The sequence below is a fragment of the Drosophila tropicalis genome, unplaced genomic scaffold (assembly GCF_018151085.1).
Source record: "Drosophila tropicalis isolate 14030-0801.00 unplaced genomic scaffold, ASM1815108v1 contig_593, whole genome shotgun sequence".
Classification (NCBI taxonomy): Eukaryota; Metazoa; Arthropoda; class Insecta; order Diptera; family Drosophilidae; genus Drosophila; species Drosophila tropicalis.
Genome location: NW_027173070.1, coordinates 22,192,504 through 22,208,467, shown reverse-complemented (window position 1 = coordinate 22,208,467; position 15,964 = coordinate 22,192,504). Strand labels below are relative to the sequence as shown.

At 41.1% G+C, this 15,964-nt stretch overlaps 2 protein-coding genes across 2 annotated transcripts; one reads left to right on the top strand and one right to left on the bottom strand.

The window, feature by feature from the left end:
* Positions 1–284: 284 nt before the first annotated feature.
* Positions 285–9,360, top strand: LOC137575735 (formin-J). Its single transcript, XM_068288369.1, has 7 exons — positions 285–327; positions 424–576; positions 5,413–5,595; positions 5,658–6,535; positions 6,717–8,319; positions 8,375–8,716; positions 8,798–9,360. Exons 1-7 carry the CDS (start codon positions 285–287, stop codon positions 9,358–9,360), a joined length of 3,765 nt encoding a protein of 1,254 aa, XP_068144470.1.
* Positions 9,361–9,475: 115 nt separating this feature from the next.
* Positions 9,476–15,954, bottom strand: LOC137578363 (uncharacterized protein CG5098). Its single transcript, XM_068292129.1, has 7 exons — positions 15,274–15,954; positions 15,072–15,212; positions 14,639–14,874; positions 14,027–14,469; positions 13,435–13,963; positions 11,264–13,382; positions 9,476–11,193 (listed from the first exon to the last, which is right to left on the bottom strand). Exons 1-7 carry the CDS (start codon positions 15,355–15,357, stop codon positions 10,639–10,641), a joined length of 4,107 nt encoding a protein of 1,368 aa, XP_068148230.1. The 5' UTR covers positions 15,358–15,954; the 3' UTR covers positions 9,476–10,638.
* Positions 15,955–15,964: the final 10 nt, after the last annotated feature.

Below are 15,964 nucleotides of genomic sequence, written 5' to 3'. Positions count from 1 at the left end.
CGTGAATCTGCCCAGATGAGCGGAGCAGAGTCACATGACCAACGCCAACGCCGCACAAAAAATTCATCAATCATTTGGCCACTTCAAGTGCAGCAGCAACACCGGCAGCTACAGCTGCTAAGCAGTGTTTAATGCTAAATGATCGCTTAAGCTATTGTTTAATTAAAATTTTAGATTTGGGTCACACGATACTCAATTTTTTCATCTTATTTCTTATATGCGGAAATTGCCTTGTCCGCGTGTACAATAAATTATAAATTTGATACTCAAAGGCAAGGAATTCAATGAATTCAAGGCTTGGGAATGATAAGGCCGATGGGAATGAAAGTGAATTATAAACACAATATACAGCATATGTCCCACACGCATTGGCCAACTGGAATTGGGCCCTTTTGTTTTTAACCGTTTACTGTTATGCTGCAGCACCAACAGCAACATCAGCAACAAGTCTAGCAACAGCAGGTTGTCACCGGTTTCCAACAATACGCAATCGATTGTCTGATGTTGCTGTTGCTGCTGCTGCTGCTACTTCTGCTTGGTCTTCATCATCGCGCCTCTGCCTTTGGCTCAGTGTCTGCGTCTGGGTTTTTGGGTCTCTTCTTCTCTGTGTAGCCAAAAATATTTCGATTATCTTTGACTTTTTCCAGTTCAGTTCAAGTTCGCGACTCGAACGGTTAAGTTTTGTTTTGGCGTGTTGCGGCGGTTACGATATTCTTCCTGCTCTACCTTTCTCACGCTTAAGGATTGTCAGGGATACAAGAATGATACGAAAGTGAAGTTACTTACATAATTTGAAAACTATTAAAAAGTGAAACGAATATTTCAAAATACAAAAAAAAAATTCACACACCCCCACACACAATTAAAAAATTAATAATTTACAACAATTTTGGATCGACTGAGATCATACATAATCAGAAAGGTAACAAAAAATAGTTTGGGTTCTAAAAGACCTTAAAAAATAACAAAGGTCGTCAAAACAAACGCTATGTTAACAAAAACAACAATTAAACAATTGAACATTTAAAACTTATCAAAATTAAACAGTTTTTTTTAAACAAATATTTTAAAGTCGACCTAATTAAAGTGCACTACAGAAGTTTTCGATTTAGCTCTGTCGAATTGTTACGCAATTGTTCCATGATGAGGATATAATCGGTTCCGGTTTTATTCACATGGAAAACATGTTTAGATATTAACAAGGCTCTGCCAAATTTGCACTTTATTAATACTGATACATGTACCGGAAATATTTAAGGCCCAAATTTAGCAAGCATTGCAATTCTCTAATAGTTATTAGTATTGGAAGTTTCCAACACATTTTCTACATAAGTGTGTATGTTTGCTCTTCATCATGGCTGTGAATATTGACTAGGATATACTATAGGCAACTATCTAAACTAAATCTTTAAAGGTTTACAAATTGCCTTGTAAATATTTATAGGTTAAATAGGTTTTACTTTCAAGTCCCCAATGAAACTTTCTTTATCAATCATAAATTTCGAGCTTGTGTTAGTTAATTGTAAAACTGGAACAAATCGAACCAGTGATAGATTTGATGTAATTTCTTAGTAGAAAGAAAGTCCCTTTTAAGCATGCTTTACTTTATTTAGTCATATTAAAAGTTGTTGTTTAAGCTAAATACTTACATATCTGAGAGTAAAATTTAACATGTTTCAAACTCAAAATAATTCAATAAGTGCCGTATTCGTTCCAATAGATTCGAAATCTACGTTTTACTAGCTGGGTGAAATCTTATTTTACTGAGCTCTTAGTTAGACATAAGACATAATATAAATAAATAACATAAATATAAACTTTCATTAATGTCGAATAATGAATTGACCAATTGCCAATTAACAACTGATTCAACTAAATCAATATATATATTTAAATTTATCGTACTGAAATCATAATAATAATAACAAAGATATAAAATATAAAGAATTAAATCCAAATATATATTTCTTATTGTTCATTCTTCAACAAGTTTGTGCCTTAAGTCTTTTGTTTTTTAAGTACGTAACTTAAAATTTTTTTGTCAAATTTAAATTTAAAATATTTTGTTTCTAATCATAAAATGAGAATTATTGAATTCTTTATTTTTGTCTCTAATTTTTGTTTGGCTGTTGTCAAGTTTGTGTCTTAAGTCTTTTGATTTGCTTAACATGAGGTAACTAAATATTGACTTGCATTCCCGCATAAATTGTACAAAATTCCATTAGAAAAGCATTAATTTTGTTAATTAGACAATGTAAACACAATTACAAGAGAACTGCCATCGATATGCCACTTGAAGCAATTGCTGAACTATGCGGATATAAATCTAATTTGAATCATCAAAGTTCTTAAAGTGTTTGGCCTCCTCTTCTCTACTTGTTGTATTACGCACTCGATTTACGTCATCTTACCATATAAATGACAGCCACTTCTAGTCGACATTCCAAAAAAGAGGAAAAGATGAAACCATAAAACCCAAAAGAGAAAAACAAAATTATGAGAGATACGGGTACTTTTTCGAATGAGTGAGGCCAAAACAATTTCAAGCATATCCTTCAAAGCCATCAATTCTTGGGACTGTTGAGTGGCATGACTTGGGGGGAGGACGAGGGAGGAGGAGCTGTAGACATGTCGGCTCTACATGAAATGGAAGTGAAACCCAAAGCAAAACATAATTAGATTAGCTATAATTAAATGCTTAAGTAAAGTCGAACCCATTCGAATCATTGTTGGTTCGCTCGTTCATTCACTCTCAATACGGAGTGAAGATTTATGATTTGAGTTTCGTCAACAGAAAAAAAAACGTGCTGCTAATTTATGGGCACCACAAATTAGGGTAGGGAAATAATGATTAACACTTTAAATTGATGCATATATGGTTTTTGATTTGGTTTGGTTTTTTTTGGATTCGAAGTGTCCTTACACCCATTTTATTTGTTTATGTGGATCAAGTTCAAGATCAAGGGCGCATTAAAATCAAAATCCGATTACAGCATGTCCAGATTGAGTTTTGTTAATGAGTTTAACCATTCTCTTTTGTTATTATTATGGTTTTTTGTTTTCGATTTGCTTATCTTACAATTGTGCAGAGGCAATTCTCTCAACATCATCGGTGTCGGCATCTTCATCATTGTTATCTTCATCTCGATTGTTGTTGTAGCGGCTGCTTGTCTAGTCAGATTTGATGGATCATTGAAAACAATGAGAAGTAAAACAGTTTCCCCAGTCAAAATAGTTGGAGATGCTTCTGCTTTTGCTTCTACTTTTGCTTTCAATTTGGCTTCCTCGTTGTCAGCCATTAACGATTTTTCGAGTTTTGAACGATTTGTTATTTCGCTGCCTTTCGACAATTGACCCTGAAAGTGTCGATTGTCTTACTGGTATGTAAATCGAATTGTAATCCATAAAGTTATCCATTGCCCTCAAGCTGCACTTGAGTTGAACTATTTAAAAGTAATTTTTCATCTACTGCATTTGCATAAAAGGCCGAAACGAAATGTTTTGCGAGTGCTTTTTGGGGTCATTAAAATTCAATTAGATGTCGCTTAGATAGTCATTAAAAAAATGTGAGAATACTATGGTATATAGTAAAGTATATAGAACTGGTATCTGAGTTTATTGACATGCCAGAGAATTCTTTATGCCATGAAGGTCAATGACTTTAAATATCAATCTAAACGAATGTAGACGGAGACCCTAGCAGTGCCTTCATGATTATATAATTGTTACATCATCATCATTATGATCATCATGCTTAATTATTATATAATTGATTAAGTTATCAAAACATTTGGCATGAACAGCAGCCGAGCAACCGAGCAAAAAGAAGAGACAGTTAAAAATGGCTAAATAATTTTTTATTGACTTTGGGACAAAGACAAAGTTTTCTTGCCATTTTGTTGGCTACTGTTGTGTTAAACCATAATTGAGTTGCGATTTCTTGGACAATTTCATTTTGTCGGCTACTTCAAAAATTGTTTGTGTGTGTGTGTGTGTGTGTGTGTAATAGAAAACCACAGATAAAAAAGAAACACCAAACCGAATGAAACAATAGACTTTCTTACACAATCAAATAATGAACACAATTATTCATTGCTTTCAATGAATCAAATATAAAAAATTGTTGATGAGAAAAACATGTCAAGTGTTCCATTTTGGCAAGTTCGTGCCTTAAGTTTTTCGTTTTCAAAAATTAGATGACCTCAGCATTTTGGTTGCGATTGAAACACTCTTCATTAAATTAAAATTGATTGCTCAAGTATTTAACTAGGGGCGCTTTAAGTTGCTTATTGGTTTGTTTGTTTCTTTATATTTGATTTTCCTTTTGATTTTTGGTCAATTTGAATTAGCCACATTCTAATAAGGTTGAATGTACGATGCTTAATAACTTGGCTCATCAATTAGATCCCCTCTTAATATATACACACACGTACATATGTATATATATGATTAATGAAACTGGAAAACAAAGCAAAGCTGCTTATTTTGTTTGGTTTATGTAGATAATAATTATTTGTCTGGGATTTAATTGTAATAGCCGTTTAATGGAATCAAAAGGAATGAGGAAGAGAAAACTCTTGGGCTTGAGTTTGTCGTTTCCATAAAGGGTTTCAATATGACCTTCACTCGTGGCCATAGAGAGAGCGAAAGAGTTTGAAATGAGGTTGATTGCTCAACGCTTAGGCCTATCACCTGAGTGGCAATTAATTAAAATATTATCGGAATTCAGCATAAATATTTATAAATTTAATCAAATCAAATCGAAATCAAACTAAAATCTAATGTAGATCAAACGGAAACCATGGCAGCTATCTCAAGGTCAACTCGTGCCATCCGATCTGCTTCCTTTTATTGCTGCTTCTTGGCTTGACATTTTTTTATAGCCAAGTGATGGACAAATTGAATTTGACTGCGGTAGATTCATACATACATTGGAAGCCCACGCTTAAGTTGAAGTCGAATCGTGATGACAGTGCCACAGAAAAGTTACCGTTCCACCTGCACATATATGGCAATTGTTTTGGTTTTATAAATCACAGACAAATCATCTCAATTTTTGGTTACGCATACCTCTGCCTCTGCCTCTCTTTCTCTTTGACTAGATATGCAAATGGGGCACCTGTTGTATCTCTGTCTTACGTGGTTTGGTTTGGTTTGCTTCAGTTGTTTGGTGTGTGCCGTTGCCGCATTCATATTCAAATTGCCTTCATTTTAATCAATGAATGTTTAACGATACATAAGTTTTATCAATCAGCCTAGGACCAACTAAGGGTTTTGTAAGCTTCAGATATACATATGTCACAATTAATGTAAATTTTTCATTTCTTTCTTTCTTTCTTCCTCCATGTTATTGTTGTAGCATGCGGCCGCCAACGTTGAGAGCCGCCACCGCCTTGCGGTGTCTATTGATAGCACTTTCTGTTGGTTTAATCAGTGCCCAGAGTAGTGAACACTTTGAAGATGCAGACAAATTGAACGAGTATACCGATCAGGAGTTTGATCTAAGACATACGATACCCGGTGAGCCAGGTGTAGATTATCCCATTTTAAGTGCTTTGCCCAAGACTAGTTTTGTCTGCCAGGGAAGACATGAGGGTAAGTCAATCCCAGCACATTGATTAAAATCTTTATCCGAATCACTTTGGAACCTACTACAGGTTACTATGCGGATGTCGAGAGTCGTTGTCAAGCCTTTCGCATATGCGCACACACGGCTCGTTCCCCTCAAGGATTTGGATTCCTTTGCCCCAATGGAACACTGTTTAGCCAACAACATTTCGTCTGTGACTGGTATCGCAATGTCAATTGCGATGAGTCGGAGCAATACTATCAAATGAACGATGAAAAGAAAGTGGGCAGTACTCATGAAATGATGGAACGTGTGCGTCAAATGATGGAATATCCTATGAAGACCATTTCGAAGGCTCTGCAACAGACCGCAACGTCGCAACAATCCAAGCCGACAACGAAACGCAAGCAATTGTCCGAGGTTTCAACTGTTGGGGAAGCTACCTCGACTCGGGGTGAGGCCATCAAGAGTGAACCTTTGGGCACAGTTGCCGACATAGATGGAGGCGATGATATCTATGTTAATAGTCTAGGTGAACTGTCCTCCGATCCGGGTATACAATTCGATCACACCAATGCCCACATCATAGCCGAATATCCACGTGAGTATCACTACCAGAAGCAACAGAACTTTGCCGAACGAGTGAATGCTGGCCTAGAAATCGATTCCACCGATGCGAGCTCATCCAACGAGGTAATGGCCCCCGATTATATCAAGCATATACGCAACACCAAGGATGAAGCCACCCAAATGGATTTGGTATCGAATATTAACAATTTGCTAGATGAAGTCTCAACCGATTTGGATCCCAGTGTGTCCGGCTATCAAGCCATGAGTCCGGCCATGAAGGTGAAGCAACCATTTAGATTTCTGAGTCGCGGATTTTCCATGAACAGTGATAAATCCAAGAATTCAGCTTACGTTTATAATAGACCTAAACAAACAGCGGGCACTGTCAGATTCACGGTAAGAATTTAAGCCAAAATGAAGGCCTAAAGCTCTGTCTATCTCTCTAACTTTCTTCTACTATCTTTATGTTAACTCCTTTTGCTATTTCTTCACATCTATCTATCGCATTTTCTTTCACATTGTAAACCCTTCTACACACAAACACGAATTCACAACTTATCCATACTACACACTGAAGCCCAATGAGATACCCAATGAAGCTCAAAAAGATCTTGACCATAAAGTTAAATTCCCAAAAACCACTACTGAATCCATTGCTGGAGAGATGGCCGAACCTCTTTTAATAGCTCCCACCTTATCGCCCAGTTTGGAAGATGAGCAGGAGACCACAGTGGCAACCACAGAAGCAGGAACATCAACTGGCGCCCCATTGATTGATCAACCTCTGGGTTTGCTGGCACCTCCAGAAATTGAAATAGAATCCCTGGGCCAGGCAGCCGCCTTGACAGCCAATTTACCACTGGCTGATGATTTGTCGCCACCGGAACTCAATGCTGAAGCCATCGAAAAAACCGATGCCCACCATCAAGCGGCTAAATTGCTGCTAGCTGGAGTCAAATTGTCATCTCACAATGATGAAACGGAAACGGCCTTGCGTACCAATAAGCTTGCACATGGCAGATCGGAACCACAGAGAACAACCACCACGACTTCCACTCCACTTCCCACTCCAGTGATGAGTACCTCAACGGAAACGGTTACCGAAATCAGCAGCACTCAGGAACGCATCCGTGGCTACAGACGCTTTGCCCAGCAGCGTGTAGGTGGTGCTACCGGTGTTGGCGCCACCTCGGTTCGACGCCCCAGTGTACGTCCTCTGCCTCTGGTCATCAATCGCAGTTCGACCACGAGTACAACTCAGCGAACCACCACACCCACTCGCAGTTATATAGAACGTTTGGCAGCTAGTCGTTTGCGCTTCTCTCGTCTGCACACGGCGAAGCCAACAACTTTAACAATCCCGGCAGCCTCTTCAACAACAACAACAACGACGACGACAACGACAACAGTTTCCCCATTGTCACATGTTCGCGGAGGCGTCGACCAAGGACCCAGCAAGAAGTTGGCTGTGCGCAACATCGAGAAAGAGACGGGTAATGAGCCACCAGTTAAAGCCAGTTGGGAGAGTGTGCACAGTAACCTGCAACGTTTCCAAGTACAGCGCGGTAATCGCGTTTACACGCCAGCAACACGAGCTGCTGCTGCGGTTAGAAGCACCACTGAAGCTGTTAATCACATTGCCACCACCAAAACAAGTTCTGTGAATGTGAATCGTGGACGTAATCGGTATTCCAGCTACAAGGCTCCTGTGCAACGAACTCGTGGCACTACCACTCAGCGAACCACTACCACAGCAAGAACTACAACACCTCCACCACCGACTACTCCAGCTGCTTTATCCACCTTGTCCCAGCAAATTTCGGCATTGGCATCTAGTTACAATCAGGGCTATAGTTACACACCAGTGCCGTCGTTTAATACACCTTTCCGTCAGACCAACACCAACACCAACAACATAAACATCAACAGCAACACACCCATTCACACACCATCCTCTAGTCTATCTACTTCTTCTGCCTCCTCCTCTTCCGCCACTTCTTCTTCATCATCTTCTGCATTTTTGCCTTTTGATAAGCTTACTCGCGCCATTGTTGATGAATCCATTTTGCAGAATTTCAAGAGTACCCAACAAAAGGTTACCCAGTCCCAGCAGCAACAACAACAACAACAACAGCAGCGTGTGATCAAGCCAAGCTATGTTAAGCCAGCCACGGCTCCAGGTAAGCAAACTTTCTAATTGTCATTAGCTTGTACTTTAATTTGAATTATTTACAGCTATTGCCAGCCTGACCGTACCGCCACGCCCACAGCAATTGCCCACTCCACCCGGAATAGTGATCGCTCGTGCTGAAGGTCAAAGAATTGCCCCCAATTCGGCTAGTAATATTATCTCCTCTCTGGCTAGCCAACCACAAACGCAACAGACAAGCCAAAGTCAATCTTACGTTTCGCTGAACGAGTTTCTGAATAATAAATTTGGCCAAACGCAGGCTGAGGCATCTACATTGCAGCAGCAGCAGCAACCACAACAACGTCAGCCACAACAGCAGCAACGTGTACAGCAGCAACACACACAAAGGCAGCAGGTACAGCAGCAACACATACAGCATGTGCAACATCAACCTGTGCAACAGCAGCAACACGCGCATCACCAACAACAACAACACTCTCCTCAGCAAACACAGCGACAACATGTACAGCAGCAACATCCCATTCACCAGCAACAACTTAGTTATATATCACAACAATATCAGCCTCAACAACAACAGCAGCAACAGATTGTTTATCAACAATATCAGCAACAGCCACAGACCTATCAGCAACAATTTCACCATCAGCAGCAGCATCCACAACAATCTGCGTCCATTCTAACGAATCAACAGCCATATTTAACGCCCAACATCTTTGTACCATACCAACAGCAACAACAACAGTTGCCCCAATTCCCACCACTAGCCCAACCCTTAGGCCCAGCTGCCTCATCACCAAAAGCAACAATCCTATCCAGCCGTCAGGGTGATCATCATTTGAATGTGCAATTACCGGCTTTGCCCAATGGACTGATACCAGCACCGAATAGTTTGCAATTAGCGCAAAAGCGTAGCGATGTCTCAGCCAATCAGCTGCAATTAACCAATTCGAATCCCAGCCGGGAGAGATCCTTCTATGCCGGCCGGACATCATACGATGTGCCACAGAGCAGTGTCGGGCGACTGTCCAACGATATAACGCATTTAAGGCGACGTTTGCGTCGCTATTGAGAAGATTGCCGTGAGGGTTAGTAATAAATACTACAAGTAAATTCATAGCTAAATTATTTATGCCTAGTTTAGTTAAGTTAACAATAGAATTAAGTGCTCGAAATTGTTTGCTCAATTGTTTGTGCATGTAATTTTGTATGTATATTTATTTTTCTTTGTTTCATTTTGACAAATAAACGAATTTGCGTTTCGATTCCTAAATAATCTCTCTTTTTCTTTTTGTTATTATTGCTTTTATTATGTTGGTAAGTATCATTATTATTTGTTGTTGTTCCGCGTGAGATTAAGGTATTCGTCTTGTTGTTTCTTGGTTTATTGATTGATTTATATGGGGCTTTTGTTTGAATTTAAAATTTATCATCAAATACGTACAGTTTTGTGTTTTACTCTTATCGCGTATGAATAGTTAATAATACAATGCAAGTACCAAATTATGTGTACTAGAATGTATATATATATATATATATGAATCTATATAATAATATAAATTTTTACTTTTACATGTATCTAGGCGTTAACATTATTGTTTAATCATATTTATATATTGTTTTACAATATTCCATTTTGAATAGGGGGTTCGAATGTTCTCAATTGTTGTTTGTTTATTACTTAAATTGGCTGCTTTCGTGTTGTCAGACATTTTTCTATTTATGTATACATAGGTATGTACTTTTACTTGAATCAATGCTGTGCACATTATATATGTGTGTATATCTATATATATATATATATATATAATTGCAGATATATGTATCAATTATCAGTTACGATTATGGTATGGCATCGAGTATGCTCTTTTTCTCATACACAACAAATTTAACTAAAATCAAATTCAAGTGCAACTAAATTAACTTAAGAATTAAAAGTAAATTTGTAATTAAAAACTAAAAGGTACTACACAGGTGGTACACCGAAATAATAATAATAAGTTAATAATTATTTTGGATCATAAAGGATAAAACAATTAAAAACTTGGTTCTTAAATATACATAAATATATATAACTATATTTATTTATATATATGTAACATACAGTATCCAACGCGCTTTTTGATAACTCTAGCGCATGAAAGCTTTATGGGAAAATTTACAGCGTTTTTCATTTATACACAACACTCTTATTGGAGGATTACTCTCTACCTCTCCTTCTCCTTCCTCCCTCAGCGAAAATGGGTTTTTCTTTTGTGTTTTTTGCTTGACACAAAACTATTTACAATTGTTCAAGTGGACACAAAGCTATCTAAAACATGCGACGACACTTTTGCACACGAACCCGCACTCAGGGAAGCGAATTGATATTCAATAGAACTGGCGGCTGTAGTTGCAGGGATTCCAATGCCATCGAATCATTTCCTATAGTACCGGCTGCTGGTTCATCTCCCGCTGCTGCCGCATTTGATCCTCCCGATGGGCCATGCAATTGACAGAAAACTTTGCGTTCGTGTTCGTTCAGATGCCAATTGGCTGAACGGGCACACGGCACATGGGCAGTTGCCTTGCAGGAGCGTTGAAAACAACAAACATTGGCCCCCGTCTGCGAGCAGTGGACACATTGATATCGCGTACTATCCCACACAGCAGCATCCAGTCCATTTACATGGGCTCCGATCAACTGTATGTCATTGGTCCAAATGGCACAATCCTCGTGCAACCAAATCTCATAGCCATGCTCAGAGGTCTTGCACATGCCGCGAAACGTTTCCACCAATTTGTTCTCTTGGCTATAATCAAGAGGATCTGCCATTGAGGAGGAGCATCGAGATGGCATATCGAACTGGTCATCGCTAAATGAATTGTTGCAATCTTGGGCTGGTTGTTTCCGCTTACGTTTATGCTGTAAGCAAACAAACAAAAGTGATTTGAGAAAAGAAAAAGAGAAAATCTTAGTTTTAATGATGACTTACCATGCTTATTTTGGGGGCCTGCATGATGTTGGCTAGCGAGGCTTGTACCACCGGCAGATTCCGCTGTTGCGCTTTAACCATATCGACACGTTTCCGTTTGCTCACAAATAGACCATCGATATCCTGGGCGCCGGGACTGTGCAGTGCCGCTCGATACTCATCGCAGTCTATGGACACCAGATAAGGTCCGAAGAGATCACCGAGACCCAGTTTGTGAGGACCACGTTTGCAGAATACACAAATCCAACTGGAATCGGTGGTATCGGCATCATAGCGATTGCTCAATGTTGAGCTGTGCATGCCACGCAGATTTTTACGCTCATGCGGTGCCTTTTTGGCCTTTGTTTGTTTCTCATTGATATCTTCAGAGCTGTGCGTATTCTTAATGCTAAATGTGCCATCTGGTTTGATTAGAATGTAGGGAGATTTGAATTTCAAATCGGGCAAACTGCTACTTCCTCCATTAACGGGAGGCGCTGGCGTACTATCCTCATCAGTGCTGATCGGTTTACGTCCCCCGCCACCTTTAGAGTTTTTGCCATTTTGTTTGGAATTTTTGTTGTTGGACTTGCCTACTGCGGCCTTCTTGCTCTTGCCCTTGGCTATGGGACTCTTTTTTGTCGCCGCTGTCGATGTTTTTGAATTGTTGTTCTTAATGTTGGCTGTTTCGTTTAGTTTGTTCCGCGCTGCCAAGGCTGCTGCTGCTGCTGCCGAGGTACTGGGCTTATCATCGTCATCGCTATCCTCTGGATCGGGTTGCGCTAACTTTTTTCGGCCCACAGTCTTCTTGGTTTTGGCCTGGGATGCAGTGTCATCGAGAGTAAAACGCAGGAGTGCTGCATCCATGCCTATGGAAAGTCTTCTTGGTGGTAAACGACGCTGGGGAGCAGACCTAACTGGTTGTGATTTACTGCTATCTTGGGATTCTTCAGCCAGGTGCGATTCGGGTAATGGCGTAGAAGTGGAACGAGCCTCAAGCATGGGACTGTGAATAGGACTGGGCAGAGTGGATTTCATTGCCGCCTTGGTGGCTATGGGACGCACTTCGGGTACCGGTGGAGTTGACTTGATCTCCTCTGATTTGGCGCTATCCATAGCCAGCTGGGCGCTCAAATCATGCCCAACTACATCATTCGATTTAGCCTCTTGCTCTGCAGGCTTTTCCGCAGGAGCTTCGGTTTCCTCTTCAATCCCGGCGAACATTTGCTCTAGCTTATCTTCTACTTCACCAAAATGACGAGGTTCAGCAGCATTTGGTGGCACTACAATTGGTTCTGAGGATGGTCCAGAAGTTGCCGCGGGTTGAACTGGTGGCGTTAGAGGTTTTGGAGAACTTTCCGGTGCCTTGTTATTATTATCAGTTTTCGTCGCCACTACCTCGTCCACTTCGTTGTCATCGTCCTCTTGCTCATGTACACTCACCGCTGGTTTGGCATCAATATCGCCTTGTTCCACCAGAGCCGGAGATGCCGGCGTATCCGTAATGCTCTTATTGTTTATTGTAGGGGGTTCGGGCTGCTGTTTCTCATCGTGGCTGCTGCGACTGGAGTGGGAACTGGAACTACTAGAACTGGAACTGCTATTGCTCTGCGGACTTGGTGGCGGTGGCATTGTGACTGTTGTTGTTGGGGGAGTTGGATTCGCCACAGGTTCATCCTCAGGAATTGGATGATGCCGGTGCTGCTGCTCGGTGAGATTGCGCTGCAGCAGTGCTTGACGTTGCTTTTTCGTTTTAGGGTTGTCATCGTTGTACAACGACGTTGAGTTATTACTGTTGCTATTTTCCGTTTGAGCCGGTGAGCTGGCTCGTCCGTTTTCCGTTACCATGGGCATTTCAGTTTGTTGAAACGGTTGAAAATCGCTGCCGACACTTGAAGTTCCATTCTTGGTCGTCTGTTTGGGACTACTACTACTATTTCCATGGGTATGCTTGGTGGCCGAAGCATTTTCGCTGGGAGTTAGACGCATTACAAGGCTAGATTTGCGTTTGCGTCTTTTGCGGCTGTTGCTATTGCTGTTGCTGTTCGATTCCAGCGACTCCTCGTTGGAGGTAGTCAAATATGGTGATTCAGGAGCATCGTGGCTAGCAGTAGAAGCTGCAGCCGGCTTTTCAGTCTCCCCCAAGGAGGAAGATGAAGCAGGAGGAGGGGGGTAAGGCAGGTGTTGTCGTCGTGTGGCGATAGGATAGATCTGTTATAACAGTTTGTTCGTCTCTCTCCCGTTCAATATCCATATCCGTCTGTTTGGGTTGTTTGGGCAGTAAATCGAGATTCGTTAGTTGCTGCGAATTACGGGAATGATGATGCATTGGAGGCCCTGCCTGTGGCTGCTGATGCTGCGGCGGCAATTGTTGCTGTCCGGGCAGATTTGCTTGTGCGTGAAATTGTGCGCTGCTTATGTGTGTCGGATGATGGGATGGCAGTACATGCTGATTATGATAATGCAAGTGTTGATCTTGACTAGCCGCAGGAACAGATTGCTGCATGTGCTGATATCCTCCGCCGAGTTGATGATGCAAGTGCAGTTGGTTGTAGTCCATTTGATGTGGCGGCGGCGGTAATGGACCGGCCAGTGGTGACTGCGGCGTGGGCGGAGTCTGAGGTCCATTGTATTTTGGAGTCATGTTATAAGGTGATTGCTGCTGTTGTTGTTGCGCCTGCTGCTGCTGCTGCTGATGATGATAGTTTCTCAATGGTGAGGCTGGAAAGTAATAAAACCATGTTTGGATAAAAAAATTAAAAAGTGACCAAGTTTTCTGCTTACGTTTCTTATTGCCATGTGAAGGTTGTTGCTGTTGCATTATCCTGCATTCCTTTTCCTTCTCGAAGTTACGTTGTTTTAATTGGGACAGCTTAAAGCTATCATCACGATTCTGATGCATATAATGGGGATTTGGCGAATGACTTGATAGATTATTGTTCCCACTGCCAGGACCACTGCTGCTGCTACTGCTGCTGGTGTGATTGCTGGCAGTGGACGTAGATGTAGTTGTCGTTGGCGGCGGCGGCGGTAACAGCGACTCACAATCACTGCCATTGGCGTTTAAATACTTGCTGGCCGTGGCAGTCACATTGGGCGTAGATGAGGGCGTCGGGACAGCCGAAGCATTTAAACTGTTTGAATTCAGCAATCTCTCAGCATGGGCAACCGCCAAGGCGGCAAGATGTTCCTGCTGGGGAGCGGCATTGGTTGTGCTGAGATTGTGTCTAAAGGTAAATTAAAATATAAACGAAGCAAATCTTTTAAATCGGAATACTAAATTTCTTATTGTGCATTTAAATTCAAAATTAAAAGTGAACCATTGATTTTGCTTTCTAACAACCAAGTTATCAGAAATTGATATGGTTTTATAAAAACCATGATATTTAAACTTACATCGATGGAAAGTTGGGTGGAGGAGCATGCAGATGGGATTGTTGTTGTTGCTGCTGATGCTGGGCATTTCCATGCGATTGCTGCTGCTGCTGTTGTTGTTGTTGAGGCAATCCCGATTTGGTAAGCGGCGGCGCCGCACTTCGGGTTGATTGCAGTGACAAATCCATGGAGTCAAAAGGCAATGTTCCAGTATAAGGCGGCGCCAGCAATGGATTCATTTGGTGATGATGATCCAGCTAAAAAGTAAATTTCAAAACATTGCCAATTAATTTGGAGGGAATTAATGAACTAATGGATTCGAAACAATATGTTAAATAAGAAGCAAACTAAAACTGGGGAATTGAAAAGAAAAGGAGAAGTAGGAAATTTCTATGGGCTAGGCGAAAGATTTTTGAAGTGCATGCGTTTTCGATTTTTGTTAGTCGATTTTTACGTTTTTATGATTGGCCGACATAAAATTGTAAATGGCATCTGGAGGCGGCGGCGGCTGCTGCCACGCCAATGGGGAACGCACCATGGGTCGTTCATTGGACATGTGTGCCAGTTGCGGCTGCCGCGGAATGTATGAAGGTATCTGAAAACAAGGATTGAAACTCATTAGCATGGGTATTGGCGTCACTTGTGTCATTACTTACTTGCAGTGGATTCCATGACGGATTCTGAGCGGCGGCGGCAGCAGCTTGACTGAGATGACTGTGTGGATGATTATTATTGGACATTTTCTAACTTAAATTCAAAAACTTCATCGACGAAAAGGAACGACCTGAGATCTGTTAATCAGATGGAAAGGCGGTAACAGCAGGATAACGACAGCCAAAAACCAATCACAAGGGGGGAATAAGGAAAAAAAAAGGGGAAAGAAACAGAAACTAGTTTCTCTTGACAGGAGATATTTATGTCCTGCTAGCACATTGTCTAATTTCAGGACAAACAACTGCGAAACCGATGGACACAAAATCTCTGTTCTGCTTTTCTTGACGTTTCTCTTGTCGCTTATAAACAAATTCCGCACGCACTTTTTTCACATACACCACCCCCACCCACTGGCAAAATTCTTTTTTTTCGTCTTCTTCTAGCGGCAGTCGGCTCTCGTGGTCCTTGCGCAGCCGTTAGTCCTATCGTTATCGTTATCGCGAGTTGTTTTGCTTCTGCGTCCCTGGGTTTCGTTGCAGCTGCTGCACGCTACGCCACAAGCACGCGGTCTTTTGTCTTTTGCCCATTCAATCGTTTCGGCATGTGCAAGTAAATAGTTTTTTGAGGATTAGTAGGTGACACATTAAGTTAAACAGTGGCAGTTGTTTTAGATGATGATCTTGACTTAGCATG

Bases quoted from the DNA above. Each gene is read 5' to 3' on its own strand.
- LOC137578363 (XM_068292129.1), bottom strand. From the start codon at position 15,357: ATGTCCAATAATAATCATCCACACAGTCATCTCAGTCAAGCTGCTGCC. The intron at 15,213-15,273 runs GTAAGTAATGAC...CCTTGTTTTCAG, and splicing joins CGTCATGGAATCCACTGCAA to ATACCTTCATACATTCCGCG. The intron at 13,964-14,026 runs GTAAGCAGAAAA...ATTACTTTCCAG, and splicing joins TTCACATGGCAATAAGAAAC to CCTCACCATTGAGAAACTAT.
- LOC137575735 (XM_068288369.1), top strand. From the start codon at position 285: ATGAATTCAAGGCTTGGGAATGATAAGGCCGATGGGAATGAAA. The intron at 5,596-5,657 runs GTAAGTCAATCC...AACCTACTACAG, and splicing joins CTGCCAGGGAAGACATGAGG to GTTACTATGCGGATGTCGAG. The intron at 8,717-8,797 runs ATCAACCTGTGC...GACAACATGTAC, and splicing joins ACACATACAGCATGTGCAAC to AGCAGCAACATCCCATTCAC.